At 39.5% G+C, this 20,489-nt stretch overlaps 1 protein-coding gene and 1 pseudogene across 1 annotated transcript; both read right to left on the reverse strand.

Annotated features, from left to right (window-relative positions):
• Positions 1-12,474: 12,474 nt before the first annotated feature.
• Positions 12,475-14,774, reverse strand: LOC138435154 (nuclear receptor coactivator 6 pseudogene; annotated as a pseudogene).
• Positions 14,775-16,493: 1,719 nt separating this feature from the next.
• On the reverse strand, positions 16,494-19,971 carry LOC138435546 (dual specificity mitogen-activated protein kinase kinase 4). Its single transcript, XM_069580359.1, has one exon. The coding sequence runs from the start codon at positions 19,946-19,948 to the stop codon at positions 18,743-18,745; it is 1,206 nt and encodes a 401-aa protein (XP_069436460.1). The 5' UTR covers positions 19,949-19,971; the 3' UTR covers positions 16,494-18,742.
• Positions 19,972-20,489: the final 518 nt, after the last annotated feature.

The following is a 20,489-nucleotide window of genomic DNA, read 5'->3' on the forward strand; positions in this document are numbered from 1 at the left end:
TATAATTACTCTGACTTTTTGTTAAAAATTAAAACAAACAAACAAACAAACAACTGTCTTAGATTCAGAGACATTTCAAAGTATTTGAAATCCAACTTGCTAAAAAGAAGCATATAATAACATCATTCAGATTTGTTTTCCACTTGGGATAAATGCTTATTATTGCTTTAAAATATACTAATGAATCTAGTTTCAGATCCTTAAGGACTTGAAATCAGAATAATCTGATTTCATGGTTTTTAGTTTTCTGCTTTTTAGTCCACATCCACATAAAATGAAGCAAATCATGTCAAGCTTCATCTGCTGCTTTGACCTAATATTGTTGCTCTACTACAATTCTAGTTTTGTTAGTCACATACTTGTTACCATTCCTATTCCCACATCTATCCTGCTTTGATTTCACCATGTCTGGATTAGTTTCTACTTCCTTTCTTCTACGTGGAAACCTTTGAAGTCTGGCAGACTCCCTAAATCGAGAAGACAGATCTGGGAGTCCCAGTAGATCAAAGTATTGAGAGCCCATAGGTCAGTTAATGAAGAAGAGGGAACATTAAAGAAAGAGTAGGGGCTTTTGATACTTGCTAAAGGTTTCACTTGATGCTGATGCTAAGCAATGATCAACACATGGATGTTAGGAAACTAATCAAGGTCTGGAAAATAGTTACCTGAAAGTGTTGGTCTCTCAGTCATGTCTGACTCTTTGTGATACCATTGACTACAGACCACCAGGCTCTTCGGTCCAAGGGATTTTCCAAGCAAGGATACTGGAGTGGTTTGCCATTGTCTTCTTCAAACTATCCAAAAGGAGCAGATAAAACAATTCTCAAAGATAACACAGCACTGGGATTATTTCATGGAAATAACCCACTGGGCCTTGGACTGATGATTATAAGGAAACTCCCACAGTAGTAGGACAAAGGCAGCTATAGATTAACTAGCCTGCAAGTTTAAAGGAAAATCCTGAAAAAAAGTAAATTGATCCTAAGTAACTGTAACACAAACAAACTTAATTCTACAGAAATATGAAAATAAAACTCAAATACAAAAATTCACAATATTTGTGACCTTTATAGAAAACACAGAGGAACCAGAGATCAAACTGCCAACATCTGCTGGATCATTGAAAAAGCAAAAGAGTTCAAGAAAAACATCTACTTCTGTTTTATTGACTATGCCAAAGGCTTTGACTGGGTGGATGACAACAACCTGGAAAATTCTGAAAGAGATGGGAATACCAGACCACCTGACCTGCCTTTTGAGAAATCTTTATTCAGGTTAGGAAGCAACAGTTAGAACTGGACCTGGAACAGACTGGTTCCAAATAGGGAAAGGAGTATGTCAAGGCTGTATATTGTCATCCTGCTTATTTAACTTCTATGCAGAGTACATCATGAGAAATATTGGGCTGGATGAATCATAAGCTGGAATCAAGATTGCCGGGAGAAATATCAATAACCTCAGATATGTAGATGACATCACTCTTATGGCAGAAAGTGAAGAAGAACTAAAGAGCCTCTTGATGAAAGCAAAAGAAGAGAATGAAGAAGTTGGCTTAAAGCTCAACATTCAGAAAACTAAGATCATGGCATCTGGTCCCATCACTGCATGGCAAATAGATGTAGAAAGATTGGAAACAGTGACAGATTTTATTTTTTGGTGCTTCTAAGTCACTGCAAATGATGACTGCAACCGCGAAATTAAAAGATGCTTACTCCTTGGAAGAAAAGTTATGACCAACATAGACATCATGTTAAAAAACAGAGACATTACTTTGCCAACAAAGGTCCATCTAGTCAAAGCTATGATCGTTCCAAAAATCATGTATGGATGTGAGAGTTGGACTATAAAGAAAGCTGAGTGCTGAAGAATTGATGCTTTTAAACTGTGGTGTTGGAGAAGACTCTTGAGACTCCAAGGAGATACAACCCGCCCATCCTAAAGGAAATCAGTCCCGAATATTCATTGGAAGGACTGATGCTGAAGCTGAAAGTCCAATACTTTGGCCACCTGATGCCAAGAACTGACTCATTAGAAAAGACCCTGATGCTGGGAAAGATAGAAGGCAGGAGGAGAAGGGGACGACAGAGAATGAGATGGTTGGATGGCATCATCAACTCAATTGCCATGAGTCTGAGTAGGCTCCAGAGTTGGTTATGGACAGGGAAGCTGGGTGTGCTCCAGTCTATGAAGATGCAAAGAGTTGGACATGGCTGAGCGACTCAACTGAACTGAGCTATCAAAAATTACCAGTGTGAAAAGAGGCAGAGAATGTGATCCTTGGTGAGGGGATAAACACATCTTTACAAAATTACACAGGAATGCCGCAGATTCTAAAATTAGCACATAAGGAACCTAAACCAGTTATAACTTCATTCCATATCTTCAAGAAGGTGGAGGGAAAAGTAAGCTTATTAAGTAGGATGTAGAAGAAATTTAAAATGAGCCTCACATTGTATTAAAACTATGATTTCTGACATGAAAAATATACTTGATCATATGAATAACAGATGAGAATGTTATGTGTTCAGTTGACCAGTCATGTTCAACTAGTTGCAACCCTATGGACTGTGCCCACCAGGCTTCTTCTGTGCATGGAGTGTTCCAGGCAAGAGTACTAGAATGGGTTGCCATTTCCTACTCCCATGTATATTCCCAGCCCAGGGATTGAACCAGCATCTCTTGTGTCTCCTGCATTGACAGGTGGATTCTTTACACTGTGCTACCTTGGAAGCCCCTGGGAGAATTAGTAGGTTAATGAACATGAAAACACAGTGTAGAAGTTACCAACATAAAACATATTAAGAAAATAAGACATTAAAATGCTGAATGGGGCATTGGTGAAATGTTGAACAATCTCAGGAGCCTAATATATGTATAGCAGTCACTGAAGTGGAGAAGAGGAATGTAGGTCAGATAAAATTTTAAAGTAACGATGAATAAAACCTTTCCCAAATTTGATTAACACTACAAATGCAGAGATACAAGAAGTTCAACGAATCCTAAGAAAACTCTTGTAGAAGAAAATTACAGAAAAGTTACATGATATTGACTTCGCTGAATCCAGGAAAAAAAAGCAAATATAGAATCAGCTGGAGGAAACAAAAGAGATTTTGCACACAGTAGAACAAATATTAGAATTACAGCAGAGTTCAGTTGAAAAAATAAGAGAAGTTAAAGCAGTATCTTTGAAGTACTAACAGAACAAAGTAAACAGCAAGAATATATTTATATTTATATTTTTGAAAGAAAAATAAAGACCTTTTTAAATGTAGTAAAGCTAAAATAATTGTTACCAGCATAATTCTACATTGAAAATTTTAAAGAAATTCTTTCAAACAGAATAAAAATAATATCAGATGGAAATCTATATCTAGTTCAGTGAATTATGAACACACACCCCCTAGAAAGCTAAATAGGTGGGCAAATAAGAAAAAAAAGTTTTTATCATAATTTTGAAATCTCTTTACAGATATTGCTTAAAGCAAAAACAATAATAATACAACTTAAAGTTAAGTAGAGAGTATGACAATAACATAACAAATGCCTGGAGGAGAAAATCAAAATGTACAGATAAGAGGTGGTTATATTTTACATGAAATAGTATGTCATCAGTTGAAAGTTGACTGTAATATTATAGAAAAGAGTTATAGCTAGCAAGAATATTGGAGTGGGTAGCCTATCCTTTCTCTAGTTGATTTTCCTGACCCAGGAATTAAACTCCCCTGCATTGCTGGTGAGTTCTTTACCCACTGAGCTATCAGAGAAGCCCATATAAGTTAACTAAGAAGTTCAAATAGAATTATTAAGATATACACAATACATGACAGAAAGGAAGAACTGGGGATGAAATAAAATGAAATGAAATAAATAGTAATATATTGTATTTAAACTCAACTATATCAATAGGAACCTTAAATCAATATAGCTTAGGCACTCCAATTCAATATCAGAAATTTAGTAAAGAAAAAAATGACTTTAAATATAGCATTAAAGTTAGATAATTTAAAAGATTGGAAAAGACATACCATACTAACACTAATAAAAAAAAAAAGGATAGTGCACTTATTTATATATCAAATGAAATTTCATAGCAGAAAATATTACCAAGGATGAAGAGGAACATTTATCAATGCTAATATAATTGATTCACCAAAAAGATAACAATCTTAGTGTTTATGTGTCTAACAGCGCTTAGAAATACATGAAGCAAAATTTAATTGAATTAAAAATTTAAGAAATATAAAAAATGTGTAGTTTTATTTGAACATTATTATTTAAGCATTGATATAAGTAGATCAAAAGTCAGTAAGGCATAAAAGACAACACTGTCAACCATTAAAAAAAATCCTCAATAGATTCAAAAATGAAAGTTGTAAAGAGAATCTTTTCTGATTACAATGGAATTAAATTAGAAAATAATAGCAAAAAGATCTTTTGAAAAATCAGGAATGTTTAGAAACTAAATAACATACTCCTAAAAAACAACTGAACAAAAGCAAAAACCAATAGGGAAATTAAAATCCATTATGAACTGAATTAAAAAAATAGCACCAAAACCTATAAAAAATTTGAGAGCAAAATATTGCAATGTTTTCTGGGAAATTTTTATTCATAAGGAACTATATTAGCATAAATAAAAGTCTTAATTACCAAAATTTCCACATTAAAATTTAGATAAAAAAGAGCAACTTGACTGGTGGGCCGTCCCAACTGGCACAGGTATCCCTCTAACTTTCTTTCTAGGGGCTTTCCCTGTTCCACCCAATGGGTGTCCTTGCCAGCAGGAGTTCCCTTCAAAATCAGCCAGGTGGCCAGCAAGGCCCACCATCATTACCATAATATCTGTGGCCAGGCCTTGCAGGCAGTCACACTACGGACGATCCTGAAAGTCAGTCACAGTTATGGCCAGAATTCTCATTCAGCTTGGCCAGGGGCCAGTCCAGCTCACAATTGCTCCTGTAGTAGCCATGGCCAGTGTCCAGAGCCTCTGATCAGCCAAGTCAAGTTTGCAGGTCAATTGAGGGTCAATCGTTCTTGATGACTTCTTCCAACATTAATCCACCTAAAATAAATATTAAAGTACCAGACTTCAAAAACTGTGGGTTTGATTGCTGCACAGAACATCTAGTAATTGGCAAAAAAACAACATGGGTGACATTAGCATATTAAATGATCTCTAATATTTATCAATAAATACTGCAATTAATTGATTGTGATGTACCACGTATCTAAATAGTCACTATTGTTGTTGAAATTTGCTTATCTACTTTACCAATATTGTTTTATTTTCAAAGAATAAAAACTATGTTTCTTTTAAACATGTTTACAGATGAAGAGCATGTTTTATTTAAAAAGTTTACAGATGGAAAGATTAAGTATATTTGTTAATAGTTTAATCTATATTAACCAAATTGTCATCTGTATAAGGAAAATATATATATATATATACAAACAACTATATTGTGGAAAAAAATCCCACATACACTGGAGCACATGCACACTCAGTCACTTCAGTCTTGTCCAACTCTATGGGAGTCCATGGATGATAGCCTGCCAGGCTCCCCTGTAAATGTTATTTTCCTAGCAAGAATACTGGAGCGGTTTGCCATGCCCTTCTACATGGGATCTTCCCAACCAAAGGATCAATCCTGTGTCTCCTGCTTCACAGGCAGATTCTTTACCCACTGAGCCACCTGTGAAGCCCCATACACTGGAGAGTTGGTACAAATTCCTAAAAACAGTCCAATCTGAAGAGTAAGATTTTATCTTTGAAATCAAGGGAAAAAAGAAAGAAAATAAGAGTGAGTTGCACTTTTATTTTGAAAAGATTAAATGTCCTGTTTACTCTAATCATTTCTCATTAAGACTTTTGAAATTTCCTTGGACTGCAAGGAGATCAAACCAGGCAATCCTAAAGAAAGTTAGTCCTGAACATTCATTGGAAGGACTGATGCTGAGTATGAAGCTCCAATACTTTGGCCACCTAATGCAAAGGAATGACTCATTGGAAAAGACCCTGATGCTGGGAAACACTGAAGGCAGGAGGAGAAGCAGGCAACAGAGGATGAGATGGTTGGATGGCATCACCAATTCAAAAGACATGAGTTCGAGCAAACTGGGAGATGCTGATGGGCAGAGAAGCCTGGTGTACTGCAGTCCATGGGGGCCCTAGGAGTTGGGCATGACTTCTTTGGAAGGAATGATGCTAAAGCTGAAACTCCAGTGCTTTGGCCACCTCATGCGAAGAATTGACTCATTGGAAAAGACTCTGATGCTGGGAGGGATTGGGGGCAGGAGGAGAAGGGGACTACCGAGGATGAGATGGCTGGATGGCATCACCGACTTGATGGCCATGAGTCTGGGTGAACTCCAGGAGTTGATGAGGGACAGGGAGGCCTGACATGCTGCGATTCATGGGTTCGCAAAGAGTGGACACAACTGAGTGACTGAACTGGAACTGAGCAACTGAACAACAACAAAAAAGTCTATGGGCACAGAACATCATGTATTCATGGCAGATTGAGAAATTAATCTGATTTATTCACAAGATGTCATCTGAAATCAGCCTATTGGAGCAAGAATTCTGATCTTGCCTAGTTTCTTGTCAAAGTAGAAAACAGTCTTTTGACAAATACATTTACTTTTGAATCTCTGTTATTTCATCAATAAAAAGGGATAAGATATAAAGATTACTCCAAAAGTAGATTACAAGGATTAAAAATGCATGAATAACTCAGATGAGTCCCTGGTATTCATATCTAAGCACTTAACAAACATTACTTGTGATTGTTGTCATCATGATGGTAAAGTATATTTATACCTTGATTCCAGCTTTGAGTCTATGCTTCTTTCTTGCAGATCACTAGTCTATAAGTCTTCTCTGATTAAATTAGTAATATCAAAGAATTAAAATCAAAAGCCAGCATTTCAAATCAAATTTTGGAGATTTCATTAAAAAGGTACATGTTCTTGAACTGTTTAAATTCAATATAGGCTTCATATTCATATTGATTATTAAAATTATATGGAATTTCTCAAAAGTATCAGCACTCTTTTAGCTGAATCTCATGAAGTTCAGGAGTTTATTATGATTCTGGCAAATGTGAAACCAACTTAGATGAAAATCAACTGAAACTCTTACTCAAGAGGTTTACAAATTAATTTGATTCATAAACAGCAGACAGTGCAGCCTTTCTTTAATTAAGAAAATCTAGGTCAACAAATATATTCACACATATGATTTAATGTGACTTTATTTGAGGATTATACAATTTACAAAACATACTTTATTATTATTTAATCCTTTCTAATTACCTACAAATTCCTTTGAGGTGCTTCTGCAGTTTTATGGTTTCTATGCAATTGGGAGTAGATATATAACTTGCATAAAATCCTAAGTCAATTGTAAAATGTCTGTGTCCTTTGGATTGCATTCTTTTTATTAAATAGGAGTTTAAATGATATTAGGCTATTTATTTTAAAAGAAATTAGCAGCCATGATGGAGTAAATGGTATTTGAAATTTCCTCCTACTCTAACCAACATTGAAATATATAAAATGATTTTTTTCAGGCAATACATAACTGGCAGCATATCCTTTGTTTCCTTAAAAAGACTGCAAATTATTTATGCCCTATTATCACACTTGTTTCTGGATTGATCTTGCTTTCAAGACCATGAAGAAGCAAGTATAGAAGTCTTGTTGAGTTGAGGGAACAAGTAATAGTGCTGAGGAAAGTTGAAGTGGATAGATTTTACAGGGTAAATTATGAGGGCTTTGGAAATCTGCTTAGAGTTCCTCTTGAGGCATTGGTTAAATTCTAATGTATACGTGTTTAGGGTTAACTCCCCAGGGACAAGCAAATAACAACTACCAAGGAAATAACTACTACTAGGGAGCTGTAAATTGACCAATTTTTAGGACTCACTAATTTATATTTCCTCTGAGAGTATATAACAGTCATGTTGTTGTACATCTTTAATAGCATTTGTTATTTTGAAACTTAAAAAAGCAGAAGTTTGCTTGATGAATGCAATATGGATACATTATTTTGTCAACCTGAGAATAAAGATGCTATTAAACATCTGTAACATTCAGTGGTAACTTTAGAAGAGCCATGCAAAAAAAGAACTATGAAATGTGTTTAAGGATTTATATAAAAATATGAACATAATATAGAAAGAAATGGAAATATTAAGAAGAACCTAAAGTAGCATCTAGGTCTAAAAACAATGCAAAAACTAAAATGGAGCCAATTCACAGAATGGGCTTATATCTGCAGATTTGACACTTATCTTTAGTTTTGACATGAAAATGAAGATTACTGCTCTTGAAGATACAGGAGGAAAAAAAAAAACAAACTCTGAAATGTTAAAGAAGAAAAAACAGTTCAGCATGGGGAAGGGGGAAGGTAAGAAACAGAACTTCAGTGATAAGTTGTCTAATACACTTATACCTAGAATTCTAGCAGAAAAAAAAAAAGAAGAAGATGGAAAGGAAGCAAATTCATATTGAAAAAATATCACACAGGTGCACATCCTTTTTCATGAAATATAGTGTTTTAAACTTAAATGCACTTTTTATATAACAAACAGGAAGGGAGTCAGCAATCGTGTGCAAAACTACCAAGAAAGTTAAGATGAGGACTCGTATTAGGTTTTGATTTGCAAATTTAAAGAACATTTGAACCTTGAATGTAATTTAAATATAAAGATGGAAACTAAACAGATTATGATAAAAGGTTGAAATTTTTAATCTCTTTTTTCTAAACTATGTACATATTATGAAAAGTGAAAGGGTTAGTCGCTCAGTTGTTTCTGACTCTTTGTGACCCTAAGAACTGTAGCCAGCCAGGCTCCTCTGGCCATGCAATTCTCCATGCAAGAATACTGGAATAGGAAGCCATTCCCTTCTCCAGGGGATCTTCTCTGACCCAGGGATTGAACCTGGGTCTCCCGAAATGCAGGCAGATTCTTTACTGTCTGAGCTACTAGGGAAGCCCTGTATATAATTTCCATGTACTTATTTTTAATGAAAATTATATGCATTATAATCTATATTAAAAATAAATACTTGCAAATTATACAACATATACCAATATGTGTGTGTCAGTTACTCAGTCATGTCCGACTCTGCAACCCTATGGACTGTAACCCACCAGCTCCTTTGTCCAAGGGATTCTCCAGGCAAGAGTACTGGAGTGGGTTGCCATTTCCTTCTCCAGTATAATAAAATAGTTAACCTAATTTAATAAGTATTAAAATTTAATAGAACTCCTTAATATTCTTTATTGTTTTCATTTTCCCTTTCTTGGATACTATTAATAGGTATAATTCTATCATAACTCTTCCTTTCCTTTGGTTTATAATTTTGTGACATATATAGTATAAAAAACAGACTATTTATGTATACTTTTAAACTGTGTGCAAAGCAAATATGTTTCATGAATTATTGTGAATTTTTTTCATTCAAATATATTCAATTTGCATGTATATGAAGTGCACCAAAGCTGACATGTGTGGCTATAGTCTATTAGTGTTAATTGTGACTGTGTAAAGGCAGGACAGTTTTTATCAATTCTTTTGTTGACTGATATTTTTGTCTTTTCTTATTTTTTTAATATTAGGGAAGATGATTTTTGTAAATGTCAGTTTGTGCACATATATGGCTATATATTTGGATTGCTGGGTCCAATTTTGATATCTGCTATTATTTGCTACACATTTTCACATTTACAATTTCTTCTCAGTTGTAAACTATTTTGATGATGTATGCTTAGTCACTCAATTGTGTCCAACTCTTTGCTACCCTTTGGACTGTAACTTGCCAGTCTCCTCTGCCCATGGGATTTTTAGGCAAGAATACTGGAGTGGGCTGCTATTTTCCTACTCCAGGGGATCTTCCTGACCTAGGGAGTGAACCTACATCTCCTGTGTCTCTTGAATTGCAGGTGGATTCTTTACCCCCTGAGACATCAGGGAAGTCAAAGTGAAAGTGTCAGTCACCTCTGTCCATGGAATTCTCCAGGCAAGAATACTGGCTGCTGCTGCTGCTGCTAAGTCACTTCAGTCATGTCCGACTCCGTGTGACCCCATAGACGGCAGCCCACCAGGCTCCTCCATCCCTGGGATTCTCTAGGCAAGAATACTGGAGTGGGGTGCCATTTCCTTCTCCAAAGGATCTTCCCAACCCAGGGATCAAGCCCAGGTCTCCCACACTACAGGGAGATTCTTTACTGTCTGAGTATACCACTTTAGATTTCCTCTAGTATCATATAGCTATGTGTCACAATTTACCTTTGGTACCTCTTGTTTTTGTAACTTAAAAAATGTTTGATGGGTATTAAAAGATTTTTATGTTTCCTTTTCGACAACTCTCTGTTAAATAATCAAAGTGACCATCTTTACCAATATTTATAGGAACTTCAGTTATCCTCTTTTGTGGATTGTTATTTTCTGTTGCACATATTTTTTATACATTTTTAATCTGTATGTCATTGCTTTTAATTTTAATTAACATATAATTCAGATTAAATTTTATATTGATAAAACATGATTAAGTGTATTATAACTATATTTTCATGGAATATAGCTGTATTTTAATTTTTCTACTTGCAGTTAAATACATTTTTATTTTAAACAAAGTCAAACTGCTAATACTTCAGTTTAGTTCAGTCGCTCAGTTGTGTCTGACTCTTTGTGACCCCATGGACTGTGGCACGTCAGACTTCCCTGTCCATCAACTCCTGGAGCTTGCTCAAACTCAAGTCCATTAAGTCAAAGATGCCATCCAGCCATCTTGCCCTCTGCCATCCTCTTCTGCCTTCAATCTTTCCCAGCATCAGGGTCTTTTCCAATGAATCAGTTCTTCACATCAGGTGGTCAAATATTGTAGTTTCAGCTTTAGCATCAGTCCTTCCAATGAATATTCAGGACAATTTCCTTTAGGATGTACTGGTTGGAGCCCCTTGCAGTCCAAGGGACTCTCAAGAGTCTTCTGCAACACCACAGTTCCTAGGCATCAATTCTCCAGCACTCAACTTTCTTTATAGTCCAACTCTTATATCCATACATGACTACTGGAAGAAACCATAGCTCTGACAAGATGGGCCTTAGTTAGCAATGTTTCTGATTTTTAATATGCTGTCTAAGTTGGTCATAGCTTTTCTTCCAAGGAGCAAGCATCTTTTAATTTCACGGCCAATGTGACCATCTGCAGTCATTTGGATCCCAAGAAAATAAAGTCTCTCACTGTTTCCAGTGTTTCCACATCTATTTGCCATAAAGTGATGTGAGCAGATGCCATGATCTTAGTTTTTAGAATATTGAGTTTTAAGACAGTTTTTTCACTCTCCTCTTCACTTTCATCAAGAGATTCTTCAGTTCCTCTTAACTTTCTCCCATAACAGTGGTGTCATTTGCGTATCTGAGGCTATTGATATTTTTCCTGGCATTCTAGATTCCAGGTTGTGCTTCATCCAGTCCAGCATTTTGCATGATGTACTCTGCATAGAAGTTAAATAAGCAGGGTGACAATACACAACCTTGACCTACGCCTTTCCCAATTTGAAACCAGTCTGTTGTTTCACATCCAGTTCTAACTGTTGCTTCTTGACCTGCACGCAGATTTCTCAGGAGGCAGGACAGGTGTTCGGTATTTCCATGTTTTTCAGAATTTTCCACAGTTTGTTGTGATCCACACAATTAAAGGCTTTGGCATAGTCAATAAAGCAGAAATAGATGTTTTTCTGGAACTCTCTTGCTTTTTTGATAACCCAACGGATGTTGGCAATTTGATCTCTGGTTCCTCTGCCTTTTCTAAATACAGCTTGAACATCTGGAAGTTAGTTCACTGTTCACATCCTGTTGAAGCCTGATTTCAAGAATTTTGAGCATTACTTTGCTAGCATGTGAGATGAGTGCAATTGTGTTGTAGTTTGAATATTCTTTAGCATTGCCCATCTTTGGGATTGGAATGAACACTGACCTTTTCCAGTCCTGTGGCCACTGCTGAGTTTTCCAAATTTGTTGGCATACTGAGTGCAGCACTTTCTCAGCATCATCTTTCAGGATTTGAAATAGCTCAACTGGAGTTCCATCATCTCCACTAGCTTTGTTTGTAGTGAGGCTTCCTAAAGCCTACTTGACTTTGCATTCCAGGATGTCTGGGTCTAGGTGAGTGATCACACTATCATGGTTACCTGGGTCATAAAGATTTTTTTTTGTATAGTTTTTCTGTGCATTCTTGCCACCTCTTCTTAATATCTTCTGCTTCTGTTAGGTCCATACCATTCCTATCCTTTATTGTAGCCATCTTTGCATGAAATGGTCCCTTGGTATCTCTAGTTAACTTGAAGAGATCTTGAGTCTTTCCCATTCTATTGTTTTCCTCTATTTATTTGAATTGATCACTGAGGAAGGCTTACTTATCACTCCTTGCTATTCTTTGGAACTCTGTTAATACTTGCATCATTATTTATTTATTTTTTTTTCTAGGATAAAGGCATTTATTTAACACATTTCCTTGTTGAACCATGGGATTCTGATCTGGAAAGCTGATGGACTGCTGAAATCCCTGGCTAAGCGGATTATTTAGAGGTGTCCTTGTTTCCATATGCTGCTGAGTTTGGTTAACTGTTGGAGAGGTTACAAGTCATATCCCTATTGGAAGGGGGAGCATGAGGATGCAGACTTGCTGTTGAGGTGAGGCTGTACAGGGGAATTGGGACCTTAAAAGGCCCTCCTTGTAAGTTCATCTGAGGAGCTGTTAAATGGCCTGGGTTGTTCATCTGAGGAAAGTTTCTCTGGGCTCCTGAAGCTTGCTGCTGCCAAAGGTATATGGAGGAGGAGAGCAGGAAGTTGTCTGTATGGTGGTTAAGGATGATCTGCCTGGATCTGCTGTTGCATTGGGCCAAATGGGGGAGCATTTCCTACCCTTGATTTGCAGTCATTGTGCCAGAGAACTCTAGGCTGGAGGAAGCTGAACAACTCGGGAAGGCAGCTTGTTCCAGCCTAGAGGAACAGGAACTTGATTTGGGGCAGTAAACTGGAGTTGAATCCCCTGTGGCTGATGCTGCTGATGTTGCTGTAGGGTTCTTGCCTGCATCTATTGCTGCTTCTGCCTCTGGGGAAAAATTAGCTGGGTTTATTTGTTTGTTCACTGGGACAGGCTGTATTGGGTGGTGCAGAGGAACTAAAGATCCTGAGTGATGACTTCACTGCTGTATATGGAGACCAGAGAAGAGTATATAAGTTGTGTCTGACTAGAAGCAGGATGAGGAGTCCTGGGCTGCATTTCTGAATTGGGGCCTGATGCCATCATGGAATATGGCATGTTTCCACCCTGAGATAGCATAATATTTGCAGTGTTGGCCATCCTTATTATCATGGAGCACCTTTCATGGGAAATCCTATCTCCATCTCTATTTAATTTCCGCTCCCATGGATCCTTTATTTCTCACATCTTGGCTTTTGTTCTGAGACAAAGCCAGGCTGATAGCACCTTTCCCTTCCATCTGAATGAAGAGAATTCCCAGATCCTGAAGACGCTGGTTGTTGCTCTGAATCAGGATCCATAGCCTCTCTGCTGCTTCCCAGATATTGAATGCCACATGTAGGGTTTTCCATGACTCTACCTTTCCATACCTTTAGCTTGCTGGATTCCATGTGTATTAAATTGAGTGTATTCTGCAATATTGTGTCCAATTTCCATTTGAAGTCTTTATCATCTCTGTTTCCTTTGAAGGCCAAAAAATCCACCTCTGAGTCATCCACTGTTAATGAGCAAAAGGAAAAATGTTGTTATTGTTCTTCAGTGGCTCAGTAGTGTCCTACTCTTTGTGACCCCATGGACCATGGCATGCCAGGCTTCCCTGTCCTTCACTATCTTCTGGAGTTTGCTTAAATTCATGTCTATTGAGTCAATGATGCCATTCAACCATCTCACCCTCTGTCGTCCCCTTCTCCTCCTGTGTTCAGTCTTTCCCAACAACAGGGTCTTTTCCAGTAAGTCAGTCTTTCACATCGGGTGGCCAAATATTGGAGCTTCAACTTCAGCATCAGTCCTTCCAATGAATATTCAGGGTTTATTTCCTTTAGGATGGTCTGGTTTGATATCCTTGCTGTCCAAGGAACTCTCAAGAGTTTTCTCCAGCACCACAGTTCAAAAGCATCGATTTTTCCATGCTCAGACTTATTTATAGTATGTCTTCTAAATTTGGAAGATTGTCCAAAATCATGGTGAATACTATTCCAGAAGCATGTGTGTGTGTTAGTTGCTCAGCTGTGTCTGACTCTTTGCAATCCCACACTCTGTCCATGGAATTCTCCAGGAAAGAATACTGGAGTGGTTTGCCATTCCCTTCTCCAGGGGATCTTTCCAGTCTAGCAATTGAACCCAGATTTCCTGCATTCCAGGCAGATTCTTTACTGCCTAAGCTACCAAAAGCATAGGTCCACCGTATTCCAAGTGGACAATACAGAAAAAAAATTTTTTTTCTTAATTTTTATCATTTATATAGATCATTTTCTAAATCCAAACAATCTGGCATTTTTAGGACCTGTATTTTAAGGTAGCAGTCAATTGCAAATACCGAGCTTGGCCGCAGCCCACCAGGGTTGACCTTGGGCAATGCCCTTTAAAGTTGATGCATTTGGCCTTCTGTGTATCCCTCCATCTGTTGGGATGCACCTTAAGCAATGCCCTTGACAGTGGATGCCCTTGGCCCTCAGTGTATACCTCCATCCATCCTTGCCTGCATCTATCTGTCCAGCCATTGGCACCCAGCTACCCAAAGCCAGATCCACCTGGGACTCAGGGAGCCAGTGGGGAGGGGCATGAGCTAGAGGAGGCTGGGGAGGAAGGGGAGATAATTTACTTTGTGTCAAGGAATCCTTTTCTTTCCAGAAGTTTTCAATATATCTGCATGTTTTATTCTAAAAGTTTCATGGTTCCTTGTCTTAGCTAATATTTAATACATCTAGAATTGAACTGTCTAAATGGTGTGAGGTAAAAATTCAATCCTTTTGTATGATTACTCCAGCAGCATTTATTAAACTGTTCATTCTTCCCACAGTGGTCTCAATGTCAGACAAATAGACATTTGTCTCTTTTTCCAACATCTTTATTCTATTACTTCATAACATTTGCTTAATTAAGCATCACTTTTCATGTGTTTTTCCAAGTTAATATTTATCAAAAGGTATAAATGGCTACACAGAGAAGATAAATGCAAATTACAGATCTATTCTAGGGCACATATGGGTGTGCGCTCAGCTATGTCTCACTCTTTGTGACCCCAGGAACTATGCCCACCAGGCCCCGCTGTCCATGGGATTTCGCCAGCAGGAATAATAGAATCGGAAGTCCAGAAAAGAATTTCTAAGATATTTGATATAAAGGACAGCAGAAAAGGAAGAATTGTTGGTCAGCACTTTCCAAATAGAATATATTTTTATTTCTTACAATGGAGCATGAATCCTTTTAGATAAAGATGAGCTTTCCAGTTCTTTACAGTACCACACTATTCTCATTTTTTTAACGCTCTGCATGTCTCTCTAATTTGTCATCTCTCTGGTGTCTATAGGTATTAAACTGTGCAATACCGATTTAAGGATTAATTCTTTCTTTTCCACATTTACTCCACTCTTAAGTTTGAAGAGCATCTACTTAATAATGGAAATAGAAGAAAAATTATAGTAAAGGAGACTATTTTTTTTGACTTCTTTGAAATAATAGCACCTGCCTCAAACAGTTTGACCTCTCTTGCTCATTTGCCTTTCTCTGTGAACATTCCCTGAAGTCTCACTTTTCTTGTTTTAAACATATTTATAAGTCACAGCTCATTTTGAGCTCAGTCTTCCTGATATGCTTTTTCTAAATTTTTGTCACACTCTTGTATTCTTCCTTGACTATGTGTGCCTCTTCTAATCTCTTACAATTAAACAAGAAATTATTTTAAAAATAAAAAAAAGAAAGAGAGAAAAGAAGGAAGGATGTATGGAAAGGAAGAAGGAAGAACATATAACATCTTGCAAAAGGTCTTTGGGCTTGCTTATGATGCATTTTGAGAAGAGCATGGCAACCCACTCCAGTACTCTTGCCTGGAGAATCCCCATGGAGAGAGGAACTTGGTGGGATACAGTCCATGGGGTCATAAAGAGTCGGACACGACTGAGTGACTAAGTACACATGACGCATTTTAGTTAATTATCATTTAATTTTCTCTTTTATGTTATTCATGGTTATGTGACTAGAATTTTATTTTTGAGGTGTCAATTCATTTTTTTTTTTTATCATCACATCCTAGATTTATTACAACTGACCTGCAGGCAAGAGGAGAGAACTATTACATCGACACTTCGATTCCATGGATACATCTTAAATAGAGGGAGAATTCAAACAAGAATACAGGATAAACTATTCCCAAGCTCCAGGAAGCAGTCATGTGACTGAGCTGCACTTTTTACAGACAAATAAGGCAGTAGCCCTTCACATCAGCTTTCCGACAGTTTTTATACATATGCTTCTGTGGTACAGGAGAGAAATAACCAGAGCTCACAATGTACAGTTCTTACACTATTGTTACAGTGTGTGAACACTGTACACCCTTTTGTTTTCATAAAGATACACTGTAATAAACTCCTTGCCCTTGAGTTTATAGTTTATAATAATCTATGATTAATACACTAAAATTGCCTTTTTTATGTGGTCGTCCACATGAGAGAACGGTCAGATCAGCTCCTGGACGGTCAGCACTGTGTTCCTCTCCATCTGCATATGGCAAAGTGACCCCACGTGGAGCCAGACAGAAGGGTGACCACGGAGATCCGGAGTCCTCCTGAGTCCCCGGGAGCCGTGGGGATGGGGGGGGGGGGGCGATGGCTTGGCATGGTCAGGGGCAGGCGCTGCAGGGCTTCCCCTCCAAGGCTGGGAAATCTGGGGTTTCAATGCCACGGGGGAGAAAACAGGAAGATCAAGCGAGTGGACCAAAGCGAGAAACCACTGGTGGATTCAGAAGTTGACAGGATGTAACTGTAAACAGCACCATTCTCCCTTTGTTGTTGAGAAGTGTCCGTGACTGTCACCTGGGAGGAGACACAGCGACACCCCTCGCTGTTTGGTTCCGTCACGGCATCTGCCGCGTCTCAGACCTCGGCCGCTTTACGCGCCAGTGGGCGTGAGCTGCTCACGGTGCTGCTGGACAGACTTGACCGTCACACCTACGCAGGGCGTCGGGGGGACTGGAGGGAGACCTTGGAGACCCGGCTCGCGGGGAGAGGAGGAAGGACAGCAGAAGATGCAGATTTCAACGGCCTCCTAGAACTATTCCGGGGTTCTTTGGGGTTTTTTTGGCTTTAGGGTTGTTTTTTGCAGAATTCCAATCCTAAGAAACGTGGTGATCTGCTCAAGTCTTATAGGTGAGGAACTCATGTAAAAGAAATCCTCCTCTGGTCAAGTGTTACCTCTACAAGAGATGCTCTTTCATAACCCGCCACATCAGCTGGGCCCCACCTTCTCAGCCTTTTAAACTTGAGATCATGGGGTACACTGGGGGCTGTACAGATTCTTGGTAAGGAACATCCCTGGTAATCATAAAGGTTTCTGTTATAGGGAAAAAGGTGAGATACTGGATCAAGCAAGAGTCACGTAGGGGCAACAGCCCACACAGGTGGGGAAAGAGACGCAGAAGCTGCAGACCTGGGCCAGTCATGCCGCACAGCTGAGATCTGGCCTTCCGCTGCCTAAAAGACATCTTTATCTGATCAGTCAAGGCACATTGCTACCAGCCACTTCTCCCCGTCAGTGAGTTACGGTGGCTAGAGCATCAGGCTTGGGACCAGGGGAAATACATAGCTGCTACAAGTTGTTCCAGACAGGGTTCTAGGATTAAAAACATCTGTAAACTTTGCCCTCCGTACTCTTCCCTTCTCAGCCCGGGTGGTTTGTGGCAGGTGGAACATCCAATTGGCAGCACACCGAATTCTGAGAATCAGCACCTTTTCTGATGCGTGGCAGACTCCTGAGTCTCCCCGATGGAGGGCAGAGGACTGGGGGTGGGAGCGGGGGAGAAAAGAACACGTTCTATCCCATCTCGGTATTTTCACGTTCTCCTCTCTGAACGCAGCACAGTTTTTGGTAAAGATAAATGCGCTCTAATTTAACGTGATATTTCAAACAGGGAATTTGGCTGAGCACATGGATCCCCAAGCGTGGACAGTGACTGTCAAACAACAGAAGGTCCAATCAGTCAACCTATTGCACTTGGTGAAGAAAGTCTACCCCTCCTCCGTCTCCCAGCTCCGGAAGGCAAGGTGTCTCGCCAGCAGCGCCCGCTGCGCGCTCCAGCCCAGAGCCTGCACTCAGACATGGCGCGGCCACCACCACATCCATCCAGCATTCGGAAGCCTGACGAAACACCCTTCCAGCAGCTGCGTCTCCAGGCTTCGAGTCTAGAAATGAGTTTACAATGTGGTCTCATCACAGTCAGCAAGCTGATCGTACTGACATCCACGTTCACGGGAGAGCGGGCGAGGTCTCTGACCGGCGCTGCGCTGCGCGGGTGCTCGGGTCGCACGGGGATGCGCGTTCGGGGTGGCGGGAGTATACAGACGGGATGGAAACAAACACCAGTCGTGGTGTGCATGGTGTCTGGCGAGCAATAAAAACACTGTGGTAGGGGTGAAGGTTCTGCACGTCTTGCTTCCTCTCAGCCCTTTGTCTAGAGTCTGACGTAGCAGCGACATCAATCGACATACATGGGGGAGCTCGGGGTGGCTGGCATTTGATCCAGGGTTTTACACACATAGCATGCGACCTCGACGGCGCGCTCCTCATACATCAAAATAAAGGGGTGTTTCAGGAGTTCCTTATACTTTGGCCTTTTGGATTCATCCTTCGTAAGGCACAAGTTGACAAAGTTGATGAAACTTGGGGAGAACTCCCTTTCCTCAGAGTTACTCAGCTGTGGCGGATCCCCTTTCACAACTTGTGTTAGTTGATCAAATACGCTATTCCACTTTGGATAAGGAAAGCGGCCAGTGGCCAATTCGTACAATGTGATCCCCAGACTCCAGACATCAGAGCGGACATCGTAGCCTTGGCGTGACGCACTTGGGTCTATTCTTTCAGGTGCCATGTAGGGCCTGCAGCCAGCATCTCTCGTCTTGGCGATCGAGTCCACAAGCTGTCCACTGATGCCAAAGTCACAGAGTTTAATATTTCCACTTCTATCCAGAAGAATATTGGAAGGTTTGATATCTCTGTGAATGATTTTCAAGTTTTCTTTTAAGTGGTTTAGTGCTTTCACAGTTGCTAAAGTGATTTTGCCTAAAATTTCTTCTGGAATAACATCATCTAATACACTATATACATATTTGTAAAACTTATCAAACGAGGTAGACATGAGTTCCATGCAGATCCAACAGTCACCCTCTCGGAAGAGCGCACCATAGAACTGAACAATGTATGGGCAGTCACTGCTCCGCATCACTACATCCAAATCCATGAGGAGCTGCTTCTGCTCTTTTTCATCCACTGTCGACCGGATTCTTTTAACTGCCATTATTTGCCCACTGGGTTTGTGGACCATTTTGTTGACAGAACCGTAAGCTCCTCGTCCAATCTCTCCGAGGTCTTTCAAGTCCTCTGCAGTGAAATCCCAGTGCTGCTCAGGGGAGATCTTCAGTTTTCCTGACGACTCAAAGCTGTGTGTTCTCAGTCTCTCTATGTGTGGGTTTTGAACTCCTGCAGGATTGGGATTCAGAGTAAACCTTGCTGTAGATTTGAAAGGTGGATTTGCAAAATTCAACTTCAGTGCTTTGCGTTTACCCTGCATGCTGCTGACGGCCGGGTGGCCCGGCGCCGGAGACCCCGCGGGGCCCGGGGTGCCGCTGCCGCCCCCGGAGCCGCCGCCGCCGCCGCCGCCGCCGCTGGGGCTCGGAGCCGCCATTGTTGGGAGTGAGGAGCCGAGCGGCGCCGCGGCGGCTCTCAATTCATTTTGAAATATATTTTTGTCTAAAGTTTCTGGTCATCAGATCAAGATTATACTTTATACATAAAAATTATTTTTCCAGAGAAGTTTATGAGAACTCTCAAGTTATACTTAGCATTGCTTTTCTTTATAACCAATACTCCAAAACAGTCCAGTTACACCCATGTCATAAAATACATCATTCTTGTCTACAATTTATTTTCCTCTTATGGTTTCAAGTGATTAAATATATCAGAAATTTTTATTTAAACAAAACGGTATTATTAGAACTTATCTGGATCAATCAAATTCTTCAAACTACTTTTTATTCTTTCAGTGGTGGAACTTTTAGAAAATTCTACATGTTTGATAAGGCTTCCTTCATGGTTCAATGATAAAAAAAATCCACGTGCAGTTCAGTAGCTGTAAGTTTGATACCTCAGTTGGGAAGATCTCCTAGAGAAGGAAATGGCTACTCGCTCCAGTATTCTTGCCTGGGAAATCCTATGGACAGAGGATC

Source organism: Ovis canadensis, chromosome 3, assembly GCF_042477335.2.
Source record: "Ovis canadensis isolate MfBH-ARS-UI-01 breed Bighorn chromosome 3, ARS-UI_OviCan_v2, whole genome shotgun sequence".
NCBI lineage: Eukaryota > Metazoa > Chordata > Mammalia > Artiodactyla > Bovidae > Ovis > Ovis canadensis.

Bases quoted from the DNA above. Each gene is read 5' to 3' on its own strand.
- LOC138435546 (XM_069580359.1), bottom strand. From the start codon at position 19,948: ATGGCGGCTCCGAGCCCCAGCGGCGGCGGCGGCGGCGGCGGCGGCTCC.